The sequence below is a fragment of the Podarcis cretensis genome (genome assembly GCF_951804945.1).
Source record: "Podarcis cretensis genome assembly, chromosome: 8".
NCBI classification, from domain to species: domain Eukaryota; kingdom Metazoa; phylum Chordata; class Lepidosauria; order Squamata; family Lacertidae; genus Podarcis; species Podarcis cretensis.
In genome coordinates this window covers 43,372,042-43,394,284 of record NC_137177.1, presented here as the reverse complement: position 1 = coordinate 43,394,284, position 22,243 = coordinate 43,372,042, and the positions used below count along the sequence as shown (strand labels likewise).

At 41.2% G+C, this 22,243-nt stretch overlaps 1 protein-coding gene across 2 annotated transcripts; it reads right to left on the bottom strand.

Annotated features, from left to right (window-relative positions):
• Positions 1-907: 907 nt before the first annotated feature.
• On the bottom strand, positions 908-15,313 carry LOC307222761 (uncharacterized protein C16orf46 homolog). 2 transcript variants are annotated; one of them, XM_079988226.1, is made up of 4 exons: positions 15,045-15,313; positions 11,621-11,866; positions 5,456-6,565; positions 908-1,690 (listed from the first exon to the last, which is right to left on the bottom strand). In XM_079988226.1, the coding sequence occupies exons 2-4, from the start codon at positions 11,828-11,830 to the stop codon at positions 995-997; spliced, it is 2,016 nt and encodes a 671-aa protein (XP_079844352.1). In that variant the 5' UTR covers positions 11,831-11,866; positions 15,045-15,313; the 3' UTR covers positions 908-994. The 2 variants fall into 2 exon arrangements, with proteins under 2 accessions (XP_079844352.1, XP_079844353.1); XM_079988227.1 differs by having other exon boundaries at positions 5,897-6,565.
• Between the last annotated feature and the right edge of the window lie 6,930 nt (positions 15,314-22,243).

The window sequence follows — 22,243 nt, the reverse complement described above, 5'->3', positions numbered from 1 at the left end:
AATATATTGCATTTTTATTTAATAATAGTAATATATTGTAACATCAAAATTTGCAATATTTAAAACACAGCAAATTCAGTGGTTCCCCCCCCCCATAAACCTGTGAAAACTACCTGTAAATAGGTTTCTTTCTCCCCCAAACCCCAAATGCTGAATTGTGTTGGACTCAAAATACTGTCCCTTATTATTATACTGTAGCAATTCCTATGTCCCATGATTTGGTCCTGGTTTTCCTATTTTTTTGAGGAAATTGGGAGGGTTGGCACAATTGTAACTGATGTGCTGTATCAATCAAAACTAATCAAGGCATCCTTGCTTTACAAAACTGGCATGCATTGTTGTAAGATTGGCTTCATGGTTCCTTGACCTGCTGCAGAGACAGTAATTTCAGTATCCCCTGTAGCATTTGGGTCTTGCAAAAAGCTTTCATTCATAGGGAATGGAGGGATTTCCTTCTGGTGGCAGTTGTTCTTATCTTGGGGCCAGAGGAGTGTCCTCTGGAGGGCTTCCCAATGGGATGAGCTTCTCTGGCTGTTTGTGCTACCACTCAAAGGGGCAGTTGGGAAGGCCAGGTGTGCCAAGTGAAAACCACCCATGGTGTTTTGGGGCTCCAGATATTGGGAGAAAGAATAACCACCTTAATATATAGTCATTCTGAATTATAGCAACCTACTAGAACCAAAATAGCCTCACAAACCAAGAGTACCCCTTAAGTCCCAGCTCTTTGGCCTCCCTGGTTTAAAATTAGTCACTGCCAATTAATTGAGATGATCAGTCCTGCTGAGTTAAAGCTCACTCCTTATTATTAATGCAATTGCCCTTGCTACTATCACAATTTTACAAGGGCAGCACAAACCATGCAGGTGTTTGTATTGCATTTAGAATAGCAATGATTTGGAATGGAAGATAGCTTGAATGTAATCTTAATTCAAAGCAAAGGAAAAAGTCAAACAGCTTTGAAGACGAGACAAAATAGCTGAGCACCATGGACAAGTCAAAGGGCGATACATGATTTTTGTATTTGCTTTTTCACCGTATTATTCATACCAACTTTTTTTTCACTCTTCTGCTTTACTTTTTTAATTACGTGGCTATAGGAGACTGCATCCGTGCTGTCTTCTTCCTCGGTTCTCTTGACTGCCGTTGCTTCATGCTTTGAAGGAGGCTCCAGGTGCAAATTGATTACATTGCCTTCGTCTGGTCTGAAGACCAAAAATGCATTTAAGGTTATACAGCTCAAGCTGTTAGGAGGATTGCCGTGGATTACTCTGGGCAGGCCGATCTCATTATATTTCAGGATGTCAGGTTCTGTCTGCCGTTGTGAGTACTTGATTTCATATTCCTTTATTGGCAAGCTCCTTTTTTCACCTAGGAATGTTTGGATAGAATCTAATTTCCCTCTCTTTCTGTCTCCCTCGGCATGGGCTGTCATCATTGGGACATAGTTGTATGGTTTGATGCACGAAACTTCAATCTTTTTGTTGCTTGAAACTGGTTCTCCTTCAGTAAATTTGTCGTCCATTTTTTGTCTCTCTCTTGCCAACTGTGTTACCCAGGCCATGTTTTTCTTATTAGCAGGCACCATATTCTGGTGAGAGATGCTTGAGACTGTTTTGGTTACTCTTGGTTTCTTGATCTCTTTTTGGATCTTACAGCATGTGAAAGGAGTAGCTCTCCCCCAGCCTTGTTCCTGGAAGGAAAGAAGGGAGGGGAAAAGATGGTGCCGTTAAATTCAGTGTCTTGCAGCCACACCAAAAACGTGAATCTTTCACTTTCACAAAAAACACTTAATATAATGAATTTCACCAAACCTCTATACAAAACTTGTAGTGAATTTTGGCTAAATTCTTCTTAAACTTTTCAATGTCATGTTAGGTAACTTTTCCATGCTCTCTAGGACTTTCATTTGAAAAATGAAAATTTTCCACTAAATGTTATATTGGGTATGTCCTGCTGGTGATGATTTATTGAACCAAGTTAGTAATGAAATCCTATAAAAAGACCCAATGTCAGCCCTCTGGGGGACACTTGCCAAAGTGGCAAAAGTGTAAAAGCAGATGTAGTCCTTTTTTAAAGGATACATCGGTGTGGGAGTCCCGGGAGAATCACCAAAAAATATTCTGGTATAACAGAATCACAGTAGGGTGTCCACAGAACTGGTCAAGTTTTTTTGAATGGATATAAATTCAGGATGGTCTTGGGGTGCATTTGCGGGGGGTGGGGAGGAATCAAATGATTATTTGTATCTAAAGAAGGCTCTATATTTTTAAAGCTAAGTGATTATTAAATTCTGCTGTAGTCTCACATTCTTTGTGATGTACATTATCCATGCTGTTATCCCCCTATTTTTCCACATTTGATATAATGGTGATTTAAAAAAAAAAACGTCAAGTGTTTAAAAGAAAATCAATAGTATGATTTTTTTAAAAAAAACCACACAATTTTAAAAAAAAGAATGAAATCACAGCTAAATTCCACACTGTTATCATTGACAAAGTCCACAGAACTAAGAAAAAAAACTGTTAAATATATATGCTATTTTAAAAGCTAGTTAGCAATACACACTTGTGTTAGTATGTAATGCTACACACATTTACTTGCGTATGTAATCCTATATACACTTATTTTGGAGCATGCACCATTGAGTATTGAAGTCCCTACTTATTTTCAGTTAGCGTTCTGAACATGCTTAAATCTTTCCCACTGAAATCAGTGGAATATGCAGCCTGGCCCTGGACATACCTGCCCAGAAGTGGGCCCCACTGTGTTCAAGGAGGGGAACTGGAGTCCAGCCGTCTCCGGAGGGCCACAGCCTTCCCCCCACACCACACCCTCGACTAAGTAATACAAAATTCATACTTTGTTCATTGTACAGTAATGCCAAATTGCTTTTTGAAGTTTTCCTAACTGCAGCATCAGGAAGCATGACTTGTAAGTACTATCAAGCATAGCTTTTCAGTTCACTAACTTGGTTTAGCTGGTAAGTAACAAGATCAATCATTTTAGATTCGCTGAAAAGTAGCTATTTATTTTGGTTCACTCATCAATAGAATCATTAGAAAAGAAACTTCAAGTTTATTTATGCTCACAAAGAATTAAAATTTATTGACATTTTATTCTGCTTGTAATTTTGAAAAATGAAAACACATATTAATGGGTCCTTAAGTATGACATGATATTTTCTGTAAAGCCATTATTTCACAAGGTACAAGTCTACATAGGTGAAGACTGACAACCATTTAACTGTCTGTATTTTGTATGAGAGGTAAAACTTTCATCCACTTGGCCTAACAGGATCACACAGGTAACTGACTAGCAAGTGGTTACAGCTATAGCATGGTTAAGCAACCACTTTGTAAACGACTGCTTGTATCCATCCATTATCCAAAACTTTGCTTAAGCCCTGTTTTGTTTTGTTTTAAACTGGAGCACAGAATTTCACAATTCTTAGCAGTAAATGTGATGTGCAATGAGGGTAGCAGGAAGCCCTTCAACAATGTTCACTAAAACCAGCATTTCTACAGAGGTGGTAGTAGGAGCAAGAGGAAGGGTTAAGTCTAGCAGCCAATCCAAGAAAAGGCATTTCAAATAAACAGTTTATAATGGTTCGAGCAATTTTTTCTCCTATAATGGGGGGGGGTGAGGAATTCACACCATTTAATTGGTGGTTCACCCCAAAAATCTTTGCCCCACACTTGTAGAAACAGGTGTGGTTTCTTAAAGATATTGCATGTTTGTTACAACATTTCTGTCAGTCACTGTTTTAATCCCTTCTTTGTAGGCACTGATGAATCCTGAAAAAATGGTCATGCTATTGAACACTTTTGCTTTAAATAATTTCATGCCTGTTTTAAGAACAAGAAAGCAAGCTGCTTGTCAAAAAAGTTCATTTTTTCAACTAGCCTACTGTGTTCTTGCAGGAGGTTTATGCACATGAATTCCTGGTGAGAGCCCTTGCTACCATCACCAAAACCAAAAGGAAAAGGCCATTCAGCTCTCAGATTTTTTTTGCATTAAGAACTCAAAAGATTTAGTTCAAGGACTACGATCAGTTTAAGTGCAAACTTGTTTGTTTGAAACTAAAAAGAATTTGGCAAGATTTTATAATAAAACTACTTGAACAAGTTTCTGTACAGTTGATCAAATATAAGTGGATTCCATGAATCATGGGTGAGTGACATTGGGACTCTTGCAATTGGATATCCAGAAATGTCATTACCTTCCTGCTACTCCAAATGCATCAGATAAGGTGTAGGATAATTATGGCAGATGTTGACAGGAAAATCTCTTGGATTGAAATACTGAGGAACATGCTGTCACTGTGCATACAGAAAAGTATTTTATTGAAGCTATCTAGATTATAAAGCAATGTGAGTTACCTAATTTTGCAGAGGGGGACAAGTCCTAGCTAACATAAACAAATCAAGAAGTATATACAGTCAATTCTACACACACAAATATAACTAAATATTAACTTTGCTTCCTGAGTCTTATCTACACATTGTTTGAACATTAAACATAAAAGAAAACTTTAAAAATAAACTTTTTACAACATCTAAAAACAGCTAAGGCTTTGCACAAATTGGAGGGCGCTTGAAAATAGTACATCATTGTGGCAGAGACTACGCAGACAATTTTTGCTACTTTTCTAGATTCCATATGGTGAAGCACTTGGTCTAGGCCTGTATAACTGTACAACTTAGAGATAAATATAGCTCATGAGCAACTTAGTCTGACCTGACAGATATTTGACAGCCTTCTATTGCCATCCTTGACAGAGAGCAAAAACAGGCATTGTGGCTATGTATGGCTCGATGACTTCCAAATTGTACGGGCTTAATTTAGGCAAAATCTGATCCCATGCCCATCTATTCTGAGTTTGGTGCAGTAGTTCAAGTATTCCTTGAGAAGACAAACTACACAGGTCATGGTGCTTCTGCAGAGGTTCTTCCCAAGCAAAAGGACTAATAAGAACAAAACAGACCAAAGTAGCTTGCATTTACCATACATACAGTGGGGATTGGAAGTACTGAAATGCAATTTTCTAAATAAGAACTAGCTAGGTGTACTTTTAAAGACAAAAAGTTTTTGGCAAACTGGGGGCATCATCCAGGCAATGCACATTAAGGCTCATCTCTGAGAGCCTGAGTCTACACTGCAGACTCTATTAGTTCAACTAAACATATTTAAGGATCTACTGAAACCATTATCATATTGTAAGAGGTAATCAATTGGTATTTTAATTTTGTACAGAAATGAATGGCAGTCAACTCTATTCAAAATAGCACCTATGCAAATTAACAAATCTGCCCAGCCTGCTTTACAATGACTTTTCAGTATTTTTTCTCATTATACAGAGTGCTCCAAACAAATCCATGAATAGCCCAACAAGAAATTACAATTTAAAAAGTCAGGTCAGCCTAAAGGGCAATGCAGCTATTGCAACACGGCTGACCGTTAAGGAAGGGAATAGTCCAGAAAGCAGAGGGATCTCCTGTGTTTTTGACTCATTTCCTTGTTTGGTTCCAGTGTGACTCCTGCTTCTGATGCAAGGGTCTTGCATCTCATTAGCTTTGTTGATTCGCGCTCCTTTTGTATGCAGAAAATGCATGCTGTTGAGATGATTGTGTCTTCGCAGTGCAATTGAATTAGACATGGTTGCCATTTTTGTATCTGGTGCAAATGCACAATGCCAGTAGCAACGATCTGGGTTTCTTGAGATGAATGAAGTCTTGGAAAGCCTTGAGTCAAAAGAGGCTATTTCATGCATTTTTATTTGCTCCTTCACTGCATTATACATTGTGTCTATTCTTTTTTCACTCTTTTGCTCTTTGGTTTTAAAAACCTGACCACAGCAACTTGTCTCGGAAACAGCATGGAATGATTTTTCACTTGCCTGGGAAGTAACAGTCTTGCTTTTCTTTGCTGAAGGATCCAGGGTGGTTTTGAGAGTTGCATCTTTCAGAGGTGGTAGTACTAATGATGGCTTAACAGTAGCAGTTTCAGTGCCAACATGATTACATATGGGAGGCTCGTAGCCTTTTGTGTCTTTGTATTTCACAGTTTCTAGAGTTTTGGGTTTTCCTGTAGTCAGTATACTATACTCCTTTATTGGCACTGTTCTCTTTTCTCCTTGGAAGAGAGGACTCTCTTTCATTAGCAAAAATCTCCTTTCACTTAAAGTAGCTTGAGCATCCTTTAAGGACACTTTTTTCTTTTCTCCTTGGGATGTCTGACCAGAATATATTTTGCCATAATAGTTTTCCTTTTTAGAGTCTTCTGTTGCAGAAGAGTCTATGGTTGCACTCTGTAAAAGCAGAGTCTGTTGTTTTTCTGGAATACGATCTGTGGCAGCACATGTACTTAATTTGAAATCAGTTTTCAATGGTTCTGTACCCTTGGGGTCTTGTTCCAAACTTTTGTCAATAACTTGATTCAGATCTAAGCAGTAAAGGCATCCACTGACAGACTGGCATCCACTGACAGACTCACTTGTCTTTGCTTTTCTAGCTTTCTTCTGTAGCTGAAGATAAGCAAATGGGGCTGTTTTGCCCCAGCCTTGGACCTGAGAGCAAAATGATGTGAATATAAGTTAGTATTTTAAGCAGCAGAGCAACTAGATTTACTGGTAATCTCTAGCTAATTTCAACTGTGGACCAATGTGCAGGAAAAGATATTATCTGCTAAAAAAAAAGTGTAATTGAAATGAGGTTCCTAGACCATTTTAAAATAATGCCCCATTATCAAGAAAGTCAGATAAGACTGTTGAGTAAACCTTAAATGAGTCATAGTTTAGTACTAAACAAGAAGGTCCAGCACAAGTCAACTCCCGACTTTTGTTTCATACCAGTCTACTTAAATAACAAAGCTGTGCATATCATATTACGGCTAATTTTTAGTCTCAAATGGGAGGACCAAAAGCTATTATTCATGTTCTTAATGCTTTCTTTAGAGCTTCTTCACTAACACAGCATTCCTACCAATGGGACAGCAGAAGGCAGAGGATTTGAATAACTCAAAGACATTTTACTGGGCACATGGTAGCAAAACAAAAAGGTGGAAAGCGTGGTGCTCTTTTTTATTTGTCCTTTCTAAGTGCTTGTCTTCTAAGTTTTTATTATTTCTTTCCTAATGTTTCCAGTAGAAAGGAAAATACATATGTCAGTTCCAAGGCTGACATTTATTTATCTCAATTTATTTATTGGGCAGGGGTGGAGTCAGGGATATGGAAAGGATTTAGATCCAAACCAACCCCTTTCTTTGCTCCAACCAACATTTGAACTCTCACATTGGTAAGACAAATGGCCACAGTGACTTCCACAGTGGCTGGAAGAGGCCTTATGAGGTTCTCCACCCTCAACTTGGAGATTTGAAACATCCAATGGCCCCCTGGCACACCCTCCTAGGGACAGTGGGATTCTAGCCTCAGTACTGAATTTATTTTTTTAAGTAATAGAAAATATAAAATATTTTATAGAAGAAAGGAAGAGACTTGCTTTTTTAAAAAGCAGACAATGGGCTAAAGCAATTATCTGTACTTCAATGCTCCACAGACACGCTATGCTATGCTATGCTATGCTATGCTATGCTATGCTATGCTATGCTATGCTATGCTATGCTATGCTATACTTCAGTGCACAACTGGAGGTGCTTTACCTCTAGAAAACACAAGTTACTTTTCTCCAGAACAGCCCCATTGCCAGTAGTAGGAAGTCAGCTGTGAAGGCTGCGTAATCTCACCCTGGCACAACAAGTGTTCTGATCAATCCTTTCAGGGGTTTTTAAAAAATAGTGAATATTATATCTACCATGAACTTCTCAGAGCACCTTACAGTAAACTCACAAGTTATTTTCAATTCAGTTTTAAGGACAAGTCCTCCTAAGGCAGTGTACCATCACATTTAAACCAGTATCATAAAACCACACCACAATGAATATAAACAAAAACAGAATAGAGCACATGAAACAAAAGCCAGCAACACCATCCCCCAAAAGTTGCACACAACAACCAAAAAAAAACTCTTTAATGCCCATTTAAAACTCTGAAGCAGGAGGCCAATTAAGTTCTTATGGGAGGGAGATCCAAAGATGCAGGACTATCACTGAAAAGGCCCTGTACTTGGTGTCCAGAAATCTGATTGGTCTACCTGTAAAGACAGTCATAAATAGAAAGAACTTCACCCAAAGCAAAAAAAGTCTGAATAATCTGTGCCACGCAAAACACTGAAGCATGGTGGCATTGCTAGCATGGAGTCCTATGTACCATACAAAAGCCAAAATAGGTACCATCACAGCAGCCAGGCTGAGCTCTTGTAAACAAACCCTTAGGTTATGTTAGCTTTGCTTCTTGGAACAGTTATGGTTCTGAAAGCTGCCACCTACTACTCTGTCAGCATAAATGCCTTCCACAGTAACTTCTCCAGTGGTGCCTGTTATGAGCCCGAGGATTACAAGAGGGAAAGCTGGATCATGCACTCCTGACTATGTGAAAGTGTTCTTCAAGGACAGCTTTGCTGTTTGGTCAATAATTCCTGGTCTACTGGAGTAACGTAAACTACATCCTCATGCCCATGACAGACAACCACTGCAGAGTAGCCTACTGCCACATTCCTGATTATGACAAAACCAGACCACACTATGGCAAACTCCTTCAGAGATGATCCAGTCCATTTTTTTTGCTCTGAATCAGGATGCATTATCTCCTAACTAGAATCTTAGTTAATAGAACTGAATTTTTATTGTTTTGAAATTGTTATACTTGCTCTGCTACATTATAAGCTGTTTTTAAAATGTATTTTGCCTCGAAAAGTAGGATATAAAACAGGCAAAGGACACCCAGAGAAGGGTCTCTGAAGAGAATCTCAGCATTCAGGCAGCTAGTTGTGGCTTCTCAGTAGTCTTCTAAGGCATCCCTTTCCATCTGAGTCTGGATAGGTCAGTTGATTAGAGCATGATAATGCCAAGGTTGCAGGTTCGATCCCCTTATGGGACAGCTGCATATTCCTGCTTTGTAGTGGGTTGGACTAGATGATCCTCAGGGTCCCTTCCAACACTACAATTCTATGATTCTATGAAGACATTGCATTAGCTTAACATAAGAGAGTCATCAAGAGGAGGGGTGAAAACTGGCATAGCAGCTGAAACTGGCAGAAAGTGCTTCATGCAACATCTCACTTGGGCATCCAGATATAAGAACAGATCTAAACAAATCTCCAAGCTCTGCACTTAATTCTTCAAGGAAATGCAAAACCACCCAAAATAGACTCAATGTATCAAGCTAAACCACTTATAAACCAATTATAATCAGTACCTCCATCTTGAGCTTCAGTTAGTTAGCATGCATCCAGTTCATGCAACCCAGCCAGATGGACAGGGTATAAATAATAAATTTATTATTATTATTACTCATTTCAGACATCAGTTCATCTTATCCACCACCACTTCTGAATTTTACAAGAAAATGTCAGCAGCATACGGATGGCACCTTACTCCAGGATCCCAAAGGACCTCAGGATTTTCAAACAGAAGAGATTCTAAACAGCATAAGAGACAAAATAAATCCCTGCATAATACATTAGTGATAATCTCTCAGCACCACATTCTGAAAATGGCTCTCCACATAGGAACTGAAGCACAATGGCCTAGGAAATATAAACCAGAATAATATCATAACTGATGGTAACAAAACCTGCTGAGAAATTTAGGAAAAATAGCAGGGTTGCAATCAGGGTTGTGATAATTACCTGCTAGATAACTTTTATTCACAAATGAGAAATTAGCAACCAATAGATGGAACAGCCTGCAGGTTAAGAGAAGGTACATATCTGCTTCCTTCAAAGTGGCTCGGATTGCTCCCTCTCACAAGAAAGCATCACTAGACCTTGCTGGTCATTCTCTTCCCCCAACACTTGCAAGGTGTTATAAACTAGGAAATGCAAAGCATGTATACAAGGAAAAGATGGACTCTGGATGAAGCCACTGGCATGATTGCAGCCCTAAAAATAAGTACCATGTGGACATAACCACAGGGCTTCTTAATTAGATACAGAAATCAGGACACAAAGCAGAGCTCAAAAAATGTAGTAAACATGAGCCTAAAAATAGAGTAACAATGGCATGGCAGTAGGAAGAAAAGCTTTGACATTTGTTTCACAATCCAAAATACAAGAAAACTGTAAAAGTAATTACACAATTAACTGCAGTCATATGAAGACTTACTTGGGCATAAGCCCCAGTAAATGCAGGCTGACTTCTTTCCATGCATAGCGCCAGCTGCACATCTTTAAAATGACATATAATGGGAAAGTGTAGAGTACCCTGAGCAAAGAATTAAATTATTGCTACATATACTAACCTGAACCAAATCACAAATACTATCATTATAATAATTTCATCAAAAGCATTGTCTAATTTAAGGATTATATTTTATGTAAATTTTGGAACCCAACACCACTGACTTTAGTCTGGACACGGTGAAATTATTAATACCTATAATTTATTTTTATTGATTCCTTTGTAAATAGATCAACAAGATTCTTGCCATTCCTTAAAGATTAACACGTTTATCATGGCATAGGTTTTTATGGATTAAAGCTCGGTCTATCTCCCAGATGTTTTTATCACGCTAAATGGACTTAACGTGTCACAAGAGTTTTGTTTTTAAATATTTTCTTTAAAATAATTTTATCCCACATTTGAGTATATAAACTTTCTAAGCAGCTAAGAAAGTTTAAGAACTACAATACAAACCATAAGAATGTCAACAAACGTACCCAGCAGCAAAGGAATTGTTAAAATTATTAAAAATTCAGGAGAATAACAGTTGTATCAACCTCATTCTAAAGGCTAAGAGTAGGTGCCAGTCAATTTGTCCCTGGAGAAAACCTTCCAAAACCAGGATACTACTATCTGATTGCCACCCACTTTCCATCTGAAAGTGGAAGCACCCAAAGCAAGGCCCCTGATGAATGTCTTAAAAATCAAGCAGGTTCATATAGGAGCAGTCAAGCCTTCAGATACTCTGGTCCGAAGCCATATGAGACTTTATATGTTAAAACCTGTCACAACCAGTATCTTGGAAAATCCTTGGAATCTAATTAGAAGCCACCGAAAATTGGCAAGCTACATTCCAAGTGGCTTGTTCCAGTCAACAGTTTGGTTGCCATATTCTGAAGTAATTGAAGATAACAAATAGTTTCCAAAGGCCTCTCCAAGTCCACTAGAGTAGTCAAACTTGGATTTTCCACAGCATATATGGACAAGGCAAAGCTAACTCTGTCTAGGCAGGGCCATAGGTAGCATTGCAACTTAAGGTGAGGGAAGGTGCATGCATCCACAGCTGCAACATTTATATTGAAAAGATTCAGCAAGCGAGACCTGTATAACTAAATGGACTTCTGCAACGGTATCACCTGATGGATTTGAAACCAAGGATATAATTCTTATATTCATCAGAATGCACATTTGAACACAAGATGCTTCAAGTGATACTACATTTGAACCAGCCCCTAGGAGACAAGTGGTGCCCATTTATAAACTACACTATATTGTAGCAGATTCTTTTTAATGGATAATTTGTGACTGAGAGTATAAATGTTCACAACATAAAATTCTTACTCACAGCTTCCTCCCATCCTGTTCCATTAGTACAATCCAAGGACCTTTCCTCTTGTTCATTTATGCTGTTACTGATGCTTAGAAGGGTGTAAATCTGATTCCTCTCCCGCCTCTCATTTGGGTAGGTGCAGCGCAATTCTGTTTCCACAATTCTTGTATTTCCAGCGACTCTTTCAGACTCTATTTCATTTTGCTTCTGTTCAGAGGAAGTCATTACACTTGCTGACTCTGTAGGTTACACGCGCTCTGCCTGTGTTTTAAGGATTTTTTAAAACAAAATAATAATACTGCAGTTAGACAATTTATTTTATAATAGCATGAATGAAACAAAATTGGTATGTTTCTTTTTTTACTGATCAGCTGTTGCTGGGTGATAACAAGTAATTTTACCTCTAAAATCCTTTAACAGAATACAAGGACATGCTTTTTTACCCCGTCTTACAGAAGTCCTGCTGACTCAGGAACTGCATAGCAGCTCTGGATCACAGCACCTACATTATTTCTAGACTTGTATGATAAAGAAGGGATTGAATAAAATTTTGTTTTGAGATTGGAGCTATGATGGTAAGCATTCCTTATTCCTATCTCACCCTTTCTAGCCTAGAACAAAGGAGCAGGTGTTATTACTCTCTACCCAGGGCTAATTTCTCAACTCTGCAGCCAAGCTGAATGATGCCCAGGGGAAATCAATCCTGCCCAGCCTCCACTCCTGAAAAGTTTTCCAAATCTCAGTCAGGGGACACTCAGATTTCTTTTTGGAGCCCTTGGAATTCATCTAGCCAAGAGCCAAATATCCACTCCTTGTTCTCCAAGCCCCAAACCCACAAATTACTCAGTAGTGAAAACCAGGTGCCAGATTTAGACAAAAGCCTACCATAAGAAGCCACAGCAATAGATAAAGACAAATACTTTATTAAGAGACCACAAGACTAAAATAGAATCCTTTTCATACTAAAAATTACAATTTAAGAAACAAAAAAACTTTTGGGAATTCAGGTACAGACCAAAAAGAACAGCATTAGCTTGCCTCACCCTACCACCAACCCCATAGTCACAGATCCCACCAGCAAGCTACATCCAGGTCGTTGCAACACAATCCTTCATCTGAATGCCCCCCCCCCAAATAAATCAAAGGCTACTTTTTAATACCAAAAAGCCTGGTTACAAGGCAGATTTTTGCCAATCACAGCCTAGGGCCTAGTTTTCCCAACAATAGATAATGTACATACTGGAAAACTATCCAGCTGCTACTACAAAGTTCATTTTTGCACCATTTCTATGACCTTGAGCAGGGGTCAGCAAGGCTTACCGGGCATGTGCCGGATCACTCCTGCGGAGATCCTCTGTAGGCCAGGCCCGTGCAATGCAAGAAATCATGTCTGTGCATGCCTGTGGCGCCAGAAATCGCTTCTGCACATGCCAAGAGGCCGAAAATCACGCCTGCGCACACGCTATTTCCGGAGCCACAGAAGAGCGTCCCCGCACCGCGTCGGTTTAGCACAGTGTGCAGGGACTTGCCAAGTGGCCGGCTCGTGGGCCTGTTAAACAGCCTTTGTGGGCCGCTTCCGGCCCATGGGCCTTAGGTTGTCGACCCCTGACCTTGAGCAATCTGGCAGCAAGCTCTCCACACTGGTGGCACATTATACTAATTAACTGGGACCTTTCCCTCAGAAAGACTACACCCAGTAGCCCAAGATGCTTCAAACAGATCAAAGAAATGGGGATTTATTTACAGATATCATCCCTATACAGTGGTACCTCGGAAGTCAAACGGAATCTGTTCTGAAAGTCCGTTCAACTTCCAAAACGCTCGGAAACCAAGGTGTGGCTTCCGATTGGCTACAGGAAGCTTCAGCAGCCAATCAGAAGCCGCGGAAGCCCCTTCGGATATTCGGGTTCCAAAGAACATTCACAAACCAGAACACTCACTTCCGTGTTTGCGGAGTTTGGGAGCCAAAACGTTCAACTCACAAGGCGTTTGGGATCCAAGCTACGACTGTATTACTTTGTCCCCATCTTCCAAAAAAATCCTGTGGTTTGATGTGGGTGTAAGTTGGGTGTGTGGATGTTAATGCTCCAGCCTACTGCCAAGACTGGACTAGCCACACAAACTGGCACAAGTTCCCCGAGTATCGCCCATCAGCTACATGTGCCCCTGAGGAACAGTAAGGTTGTCCACCCCTGCCTTAGAATGAAAGCAGACATCAGTTCTAAAGTGTGATGGAAACCTGTTTCCTAAAGTCCAGTGAAAAGACTGCATTGCTAGGCATTTGTCTTCAATGAAGAGAAGAGCATTAAAATTTTCCCCACCTTACATAATGCTGGGGTCTGCAAAGTGTTTTATTAGTTTTGGGGATGTTTTGCCTGCATTGGACAGGGAGCAGGGTCTGAGCACTGGCAGTTCTTATGTGAAATGGGTAGCTTGTGGTGCCCATGAGTTTTTCTTCCATTTCCAAATATACTCTCAGGCCCAAAAACATTGAGTACCCTGCAGTACAATGAATTGCTGTCTTCACCCTTAGCTTCACCTCTGTCTTTCCCTACTTCCCCCATATGTTCTTCCTTCGCATAATTTAAAACCATTTCTTTTTCTTTTAGAAGACTATTCCTCCCTCAGTTACACTGTTGTTCAGAAAACAAGCTGTCAAGTGTTCTCACAGCAACCATGCCCATAGTTCAGCCCCTCATTTCAGAACATGCTGACATGTCCCAGTAACTGCAGGAGGGTGGAAGGCAGTGACTGTGCACGGTCAGGGACACCCTTGTCTTAAAGCACCAGTTACCTATGGGAAGACATTGGGGTTGGTCAGGAGCACCCTTCTTTTTAAAAATCCTAGTTGTGTATGGCTAGCCCAGTGTTTCCCAAACTTGGATCTCCAGCTGTTTTTGGACTACAACTCCCACCATCCCTAGCTCGCAGAAACAGTGGTCAGGGATGATGAGAACTGCAGTTCAAAAACAGCTGGAGATCCGAATTTGGGAAACACTGGGCTAGCCCAACCTTTCTCAACCTTAGGTCCACAGATGTACTACAACTCCCCTCATCCTTGCCCATTGGTCTTGCTGGCTAAGAATGCTGGGTGTTGTAGTCCAACAACATCTGTGGACCCAAGGTTGAGAAAGGTTGGGCTGGACCAGTGTTTTCCAAACTTGGGTCTCCAGCTGTTTTTGAACTGCAGTTCCCATCATCCCTGACCACTGGTCCTGCTAGCTAGGGATGATGGGAGTTGTAGTCCAAACACAGCTGGTGACCCAAGTTTGGCAAACACTCGGCTAGACATTCGGGTCAGAGTAAGAGTTCCAGTTACTTTGTGGGGGCGCTCTGCACGCGCTCAGAGGTCCCCCGCCTGGCCTTGCTTTCCCTTACTGTCCCCGTGGCGTGGCTCCAGTGCCGTCCCGGGTCCCCTCCTCTGCCCCCTCGGACTCACCCCATAATAAGGCCTCCTTTTGGCGTTCCTCGTGCCCCTTCCTCCTCCCCCCGCAAGTCTTGTGACCCGCCTCAGCCTCCTCCTCCTCCTCCTCCTCCGCCTGCCAGTCCCCCACGCGGGACCCAGAGAGGGAAGGAGGGGAACACGGCGACGAGGGCACACCGACGGACGGACCAGGGGGTTGAGCGGCGGCGCTGGCGCTGCTCTTGGAGGTGGGTGGGGCCTCCGCTGCGCTCACAGTCCCCTCGCCGCCCCGCGCCTCTGTCGCCGTCACCGCCCGCCCCCTCCCGCCTCAAAGCCGTTGCCCCGGGTGACGGGAGCGGTCGTTGTGAGGGAGGGGAGGAAGGCGCGGCGCGAGGGAGGGAGGGAGGGGGGGAGGGAAAGGGGCGGGGCCAAGGGGAGGCGGCGATTGTTTAGGAAGCCAGGCCTGAGCGGGAAAAGCAGCGAAGAAGGGCGGGGCGAGAGGGGCTCATTACCAGTATTATCCCTTGCATTTATATCCCCTTTTTTCCTCCATGGGATTCAAGGTGGGCCACACGGTTCGCTCTCATTTAATCCTCACAACAGCCCTGCGAGGTGGGATGGGCTGGTTACTGGCCCGAGCAAAGTCACCCAGCGTGTGATTTCCGTGTGGCCGAGTTGGGATTTTGGACACCAGTCTCCCTACTATCATGTTATCTTATCATGTTATCCTACGTGATAACAGACCGTTACACCACACTGGCTCTCAGCATCAGCATCATCCCATAAGCTCTGCAAGTTGAAAGCTAGCACATCAAGAAATGAGCCAAAATAGAACATTAAGATAAAGAGTCCCTCCATCATCATGATCTTGGCCATAGCTGTCAACCTTCCCATTTTTTGCGGGAAATTCCCTTATTCCAGGGCCGTTACCCTCTGCTTCCCGCTGCTATCCTGGATTGTTAAATATCCCATAGGCTGTCCCCGGTACAGGTGAGACTGCTCATCCCTTATTTTCGAGGCTGCTAATCCCTTATTTTTAAATCTGAAATTATCTTGGCCAGACTCTGCGTGTAACACTACTAGACCAATGGTCCTTCTTGGTTGAGAGTTGTTGGAAGAGGGAGCTTTGCAGGAGCCAGAGGGAAAGGAGAGCTTAGCTCTTCCCCTGGCAACTGTTCGCCCCATAAAGCTGCCCCTCCCTGCTCCGCATCAGAAGTCTGAACATGTGCTTCCATCGCAAACACAGATGGGACACGCCACACATGCAACAAAATTCAGCTTCAAAAATGTATTGCTACTAGCAGCGAGGGTCAAGAGAGTCACTTCTTTAGCAATTTTCCGCTATGTCGAGATAATTCATCACCTGGGAGTAAACATGTCAGTTCAGCTTCCTATGTGGCTGACTCATACAGTGAGCACAGTGCACTCAGAAGAAATCAGAAAAGTGTGTTATGAGGTGTACGTTTGAACCCACATCATGTCTATGAAGCCAGCAATACCCTACTGAGAGAAATGAAGCCTTTTGCGTGAAGTCAGGACATGTGTCTTTTTAAAATGCATATATACCTTTCACCCATATACTCAGCTAAGAACTTGTCACACCAGGAAGTATAAACATATTAGTTTATTACACAGAAACAAAAGACAGTGGGTATATGGGTATTGCTTTGGACAGCAAGTTTTACAGTTATGCAGGCGGCCAATATGATTCATAGTCACACACCTTAATCTTAAAAAGAGTTACCAGCTATCCAAAAACCTGGAGCGTGAGAAACAGATTCACACTAAAGAGAAATTAAAGAAATTAAAATAAGAGTTGGAAGTATAACTGATCTTATGAGCAAGTGTAGTGCAAAATCAAGAATTTGATATCTGTGCCTTCTGACAGGCCACATTCACACCATACATTTAAAGCAGTGATATAACTTTAAACAGTCATGGCTTCCCACAAATAATTCTGGGAGCTGCAGTTTGTTAAGGGTCCTAAGAATTGTTAGGAGACCCCTATTTCCCACGCACAGCTATGATCCCCAGTGTATCCTATGGGAAAATAAATAACGAATAATAATTTTATTATTTATACCCCACCCATCTGGCTGGGTTTCCCCAGGCACTCTGGGCGGCTTATAGAAGAAGAAGAGTTTGGATTTGATTTCCTGCTTTATCACTATCCTAAGGAGTCTCAAAGAGACTCACAATCTCTTTTCCCTCCCTTCCCCACAACAAACACTCTTTGAGGCAAGCGAAGCTGAGAGACTTCAGAGAAGTGTGATTGGCCCAAGTCAACCAGCAGCTGCATGTGGAGGAGCGGAGACATGAACCCGGTTTACCAGATTACGTCTACTGCTCTTAACCACTACACTGCATATATTAGATATACAGTGGTACCTCGGGTCACATACACTTCAGGTTACATACACTTCAGGTTACAGACTCCGCTAACCCAGAAATAGTACCTCAGGTTAATAATAATAATAATAATAATAATAATAATGATAAATTTTATTTATATCCCGCCCTCCCCAGCTGAAGCTGGGCTCAGGGCGGCTAACAACAATCAAAATAATCCAACGATTCTAAAAACATTTCATTATAAAAATTAATTAAAATCAAATTGATGGCAACCAATAAACAAAATTCTGTGCAGAACTTTGCTTCAGGATGAGAACAGAAATCACGCAGCAGCAGCGCGGCAGCAGCGGGAGGTCCCATTAGCTAAAGTGGTGCTTCAGGTTAAGAACAGCTTCAGGTTAAGAACGGACCTCCAGAACGAATTATGCACGTAACCAGAGGTACCACTGCATATCTAAAAAATAATAAAAGCATCAAGCATTGAAAACCTCCCAATACAGGGCTGCCTTCAGATGTCTTCTAAAAGCTGTGTAATTCTTTATCTCCTTTACATCTGAAGGGAGGGCATTCTACAGGGAGGATGCCACCGAAAAGGCCCTCTGCCTGGTTCCCTGTAACTTTGCTTCTTGCAGTGAGGGAACTAGCAGACGGCCCTTGGAGGAGGACCTCAGCGTCTCGGCTGAGCGATGGGGGTGGAGATGCTCCTTCAGGTATACTGGTGCTGAGACCATTTAGAAAAAGCTACAACTGTTTTAAGTCATACTTTAAATGTATGGTGTGAAGTCACCTTGGGCTCTTCCTCAGAATCCTACGCCAGCAAGGAAACAAATCTCTCACCTGTTCCTTTGGTCTGCAGTCAAGTAAAGGTAAGTAGCAAAGGAAGAGTGGTTGGAACTGTTTGCTTGGGGTTTAAGTATACAGTACTTCGATCAAACCTAACTTCTATGGGAAGGGAAGGGGCTTACCTAGTGAGTGAGTAACAGAACACCAAAACCTTTGAACTGTTGTTTGTACATATCTTCTGGTTAGACACAAGTTTGAAATGAAGAGGACACAACCTTTATCTTTACAGTTCCTGGATCATAAATTTAATCTTAAAAGAGATAATTGTCTGTATGAAATCTGGTTCCTGCTTATAGAAGGTTTATAACTAGATATTTCTGGCATATACAAAGTTAGGTTCATATTGTTACAAAGTTTAAGGTAAGAATTTAAATACCAGTAACTTGTTACTGTAATAAGAGTCCTTGAGCATGTTTTATTTTTATAAGAGGTTTGAAAATTCAGAAAGAAAATTGTCCTTTGTCCTTTGAACGTCTTACCAAAAATGGAGTGATCTATTCATGATCACAAAACTGGCTTACAATTTAGAAGTGTCTGGTCAATAAAGGTGCTAAACATGTTTCTGTGACGGAGAGTGACAATCATATATTCCCAGTGCTCAGTCCTTCAGTTTTTCAAATATTTTCTTTTCTGCTATGAACTTTTATAAACGGTTATGAACAGGTGTGTTCTGCAATAAGGTCATTTCAGTGAACATTAACATGACTGTTATTTACACAGCAGAAAGGGTGTTTCTTGTTTTAATCAAAGCAGTGTGACATAATCAAAAGTGAAGTGAGACCATTTAAACCTCCTTGGCTCATCTGTAGATTTTTCTTTTTAAAATCCTGCATGTCTGTCTAAACAGGAACAAGCCCTAGAGGAAAATGATAATCACCACACTAAGGGCATGAACACATGACTGCAGTGAAGAAACAGTGACTCAGGAAACTCTGAAAGAAGTGCCTTCATATTCCCCTGAGCTAAAGATACGTATTATCAAAACAAAGAATGTATTGTAGTCATTTATTATTTATTTATTTATCATTTTTATAGTATGCCCTTCATCCAAAGGTTGCAGGGTGGAAATGCATACAATTGAAACCAGAAGTTAAACAATAATATTTTAAAAAGCCAACATAAATTATGTGTAAACAAAACAGCAGCAGCAATTTTAAAAAATCTAGTCCAGTGTACTTCACCCTTCCCCAAAAGCCTGAACAAAGAGATGCATCTTCACCCAACAAAAAAGCAAGAGCAATGTCATGGTGAGATGCAGTTCAGAAGAGAGGTCATTCCAGAGGCAGGGAGCCAGCACTAAGAAAGCACACTTAGTCCCCACCCCATGGATCTCACTGGGTGAGGAGATCACTACCAGGGCTTCCACTAGAGATATTTGTGCACAAGCAGGGTGATACGTTCTTTCAGAAACTCGGGATTTAAGTTTGTCACAACCCTTGAATCCAGCAGCAATCCAGACACAATAGTCAGAGGCTGCTGAGGCATCAGATGAGGAGACCAACCAAGTTGAAGGCTCTGACTGGAGGTCAGGAGACCACTGCACCAAGGAGGTCAGATAGGAGCCTTCAGAAGAATATCCAGGGCCATCAGAGACACTAGATGTTGAGGCAGGATTCTGGCAGGCACCTTCCCTTCAGCCTGGGGAACCAAATGGCTCCCACAGTACCTCAGTGCTCCAGCAGGACAGGGTGCTCACAAGGCAGAAGGTGATGGAAGGGTGGAGAAGGGCAGATTAGAGGGCTGGTCCTTTAAGAATCTGAAGCCTCTAAAAGTGGGCAAAAAGGTAGTCTGGAGGCAGAGGCTAAGAAGGCCCCAGTGTGTTCTCAGCTTCTGTCAGAAGTTCAGAACAAGTCACCGACTCGGGTCTATCAGTGGTCCTGCAACCTGCCTTGCTCCATGGGAGTGGGTGTCAGACCAAAACACAACAAATGTAATCTACTGCAGACTGCTTTCTCTGCTACACTAATGTTTGTCTTACAAATAAGCTATGCTTTCTACCCAGCCACCCACCCATCCCACAAAAAAAAAAATCCATTTTCTACATGAGGGCCCTAGCTCCATGTGCCTACATGAAGTGAGCAGGGACAGAGAGCAGGGACTTCACTGCCACTGAAGTTATAAAATCACTACGCCAAAGTCTGAAGTCACACAGTTCTTGTGATTGTCTTTCAGAAAGGCTCTTTCCCAAAAGTCTCTGACAAAGTGGGCATTTCTGATTCTGCAAGAGCACTGCTACAGAATGCACAGCTTTTGGCTGTTGCCATTTATGTAATTTTAAATTGTGTTTTGTTAATATTGTGTATTTTGTTGGAAGTCATCTCAAACTTTTTAAAAGAAAGATACAAATGTTCTAAATTGTGTGTGTGTGCGCGTGTGTGTGTGTGTTTTTCAAATAGTTATACACAGAGATTACCTTTGCTAAATTATTTCTCCAGTTATAGGGGTTTGGCAACAGTGTATCTGACATTGCTCAAGAATTCTGAGAAACTAAAAAAAATCAGTGCAGTTTTGAAGTCAGTAGTTAAAAGCAATGGTTTAGAAACACAGCATTCAGTCCATCATCTTGAATCAAAATGGCATCCAATCATACCCAAACATAGAACAAAATCTGCTCCTTGATCACAGACATCATCATGCTAAATTTGGTAATGATGGTTTAAAAGGTGTCCAAATGCATAGAGAACAGATGAATGGAAAAAACTACTTTCTGAAACAAATAGATACAAGAACTGAGAGAATCTTTGTCACAGAAATTTGGCAACATCCCTCCCCGCCCCCAAAATACAGAAGGAAAAACGTAATTACACTTACTTAGTCCTCTCTCCTTCTATATTTATCCAAATTACAGTGCAAGTAAGAGACGGGGGGGGGGGGGACTTTATTAACTAATTCTGAAATACTTTAACATGCTTTAAAAGCTGCTTCTTTTCTACATATATTGCAATTCCTCTTCTGACATAAACACTAACATTAGAGTTCAGTGGTTTACACAAGATAGCAGCTTTGTAAATGATCTGAAATTCATTAAAAATTGACCATGTTTCTCAGTGTTTGAATAAGGATAACCAATTGTTTACAAAAACCTAATTAGTTTAATTAAGTATTGTATTGATGTTTGGCACCTTAGGATGCAAAATCCTTTGCCAGATAATGGATTCCACACTTTCAGCAAGCATGCCTTGCTTAGAATGAGAAGTCCCCAAGGAACACTGCTCTTTCTGCCAAAGTATGTGGACATAAAAGAGTTTTCAGACATAAACCGTTGGCTATTCTTTATCTGAGGATGCATAATTTTACATGAGCTATCACAGGCATCTAATAATCCTAAGAACCTACGATTTATTTGTACATGGTGTGCAAATTGCTCTCCTGAGCGCTGAAAGGATGACCCTTTTTACAAAAAGTGCAGAGATTTTCCAGATAGCTTCTCCACAAGCAGCTTAATAACCACCATATCAGAGAGTTAGATACCATCACCTACCTGCTGAATAAAGAGCAGTTCAACTCTACCATGGTTAAAAGGCCCAAGGTGTGATGCGGGATAATATAGGTTGTATAGACTCCCCTTTGATCAAACCACACAAGTTGTACTTTAAACAAATGTTTGTTTTATTAACAGAATATATAGAATATCTAGAACATGAAATTGTATTAAAATAAACAAAAAAAAAAGTTACTTCTCACATGGATCAGCCTAAAATCATCAATCTTTCCTTCTTCCCTCTGGCAGATGATCAGCATAAACTTCAGGCAATTGAAGACTCTGAACACAGGACTCGGCTAACCCTTTATTGTTTTTTGTGCAGTGCCAAAATTTGACACTCCATCCCAAAGCATATTTGTGGCGTTCCCAACAGTGGCGTAGTGTGGGTTATCAGAACCCGGGGCAAGGCAAGTAATTTGCACCCCCTAACCCATGGATTTGTGCCCCCTAACCCGTGGATTTGCGCCCCCTAACCCATGGATTTCCCTAACCCCCAGATGTTGCGCCCGGTGCGGCCGGCCCCCCCTGCACCCCCCACGCTACGCCACTGGTTCCC

Coding starts and splice junctions, on each gene's coding strand:
- LOC307222761 (XM_079988226.1), bottom strand. CDS start 11,830: ATGACTTCCTCTGAACAGAAGCAAAATGAAATAGAGTCTGAAAGAGTC. Junction 6,566..11,620: donor GAACAGGATGGGAGGAAGCT/GTGAGTAAGAAT, acceptor TTTTGCTCTCAG/GTCCAAGGCTGGGGCAAAAC. Junction 1,691..5,455: donor GACTATTCCCTTCCTTAACG/GTCAGCCGTGTT, acceptor CTTTCCTTCCAG/GAACAAGGCTGGGGGAGAGC.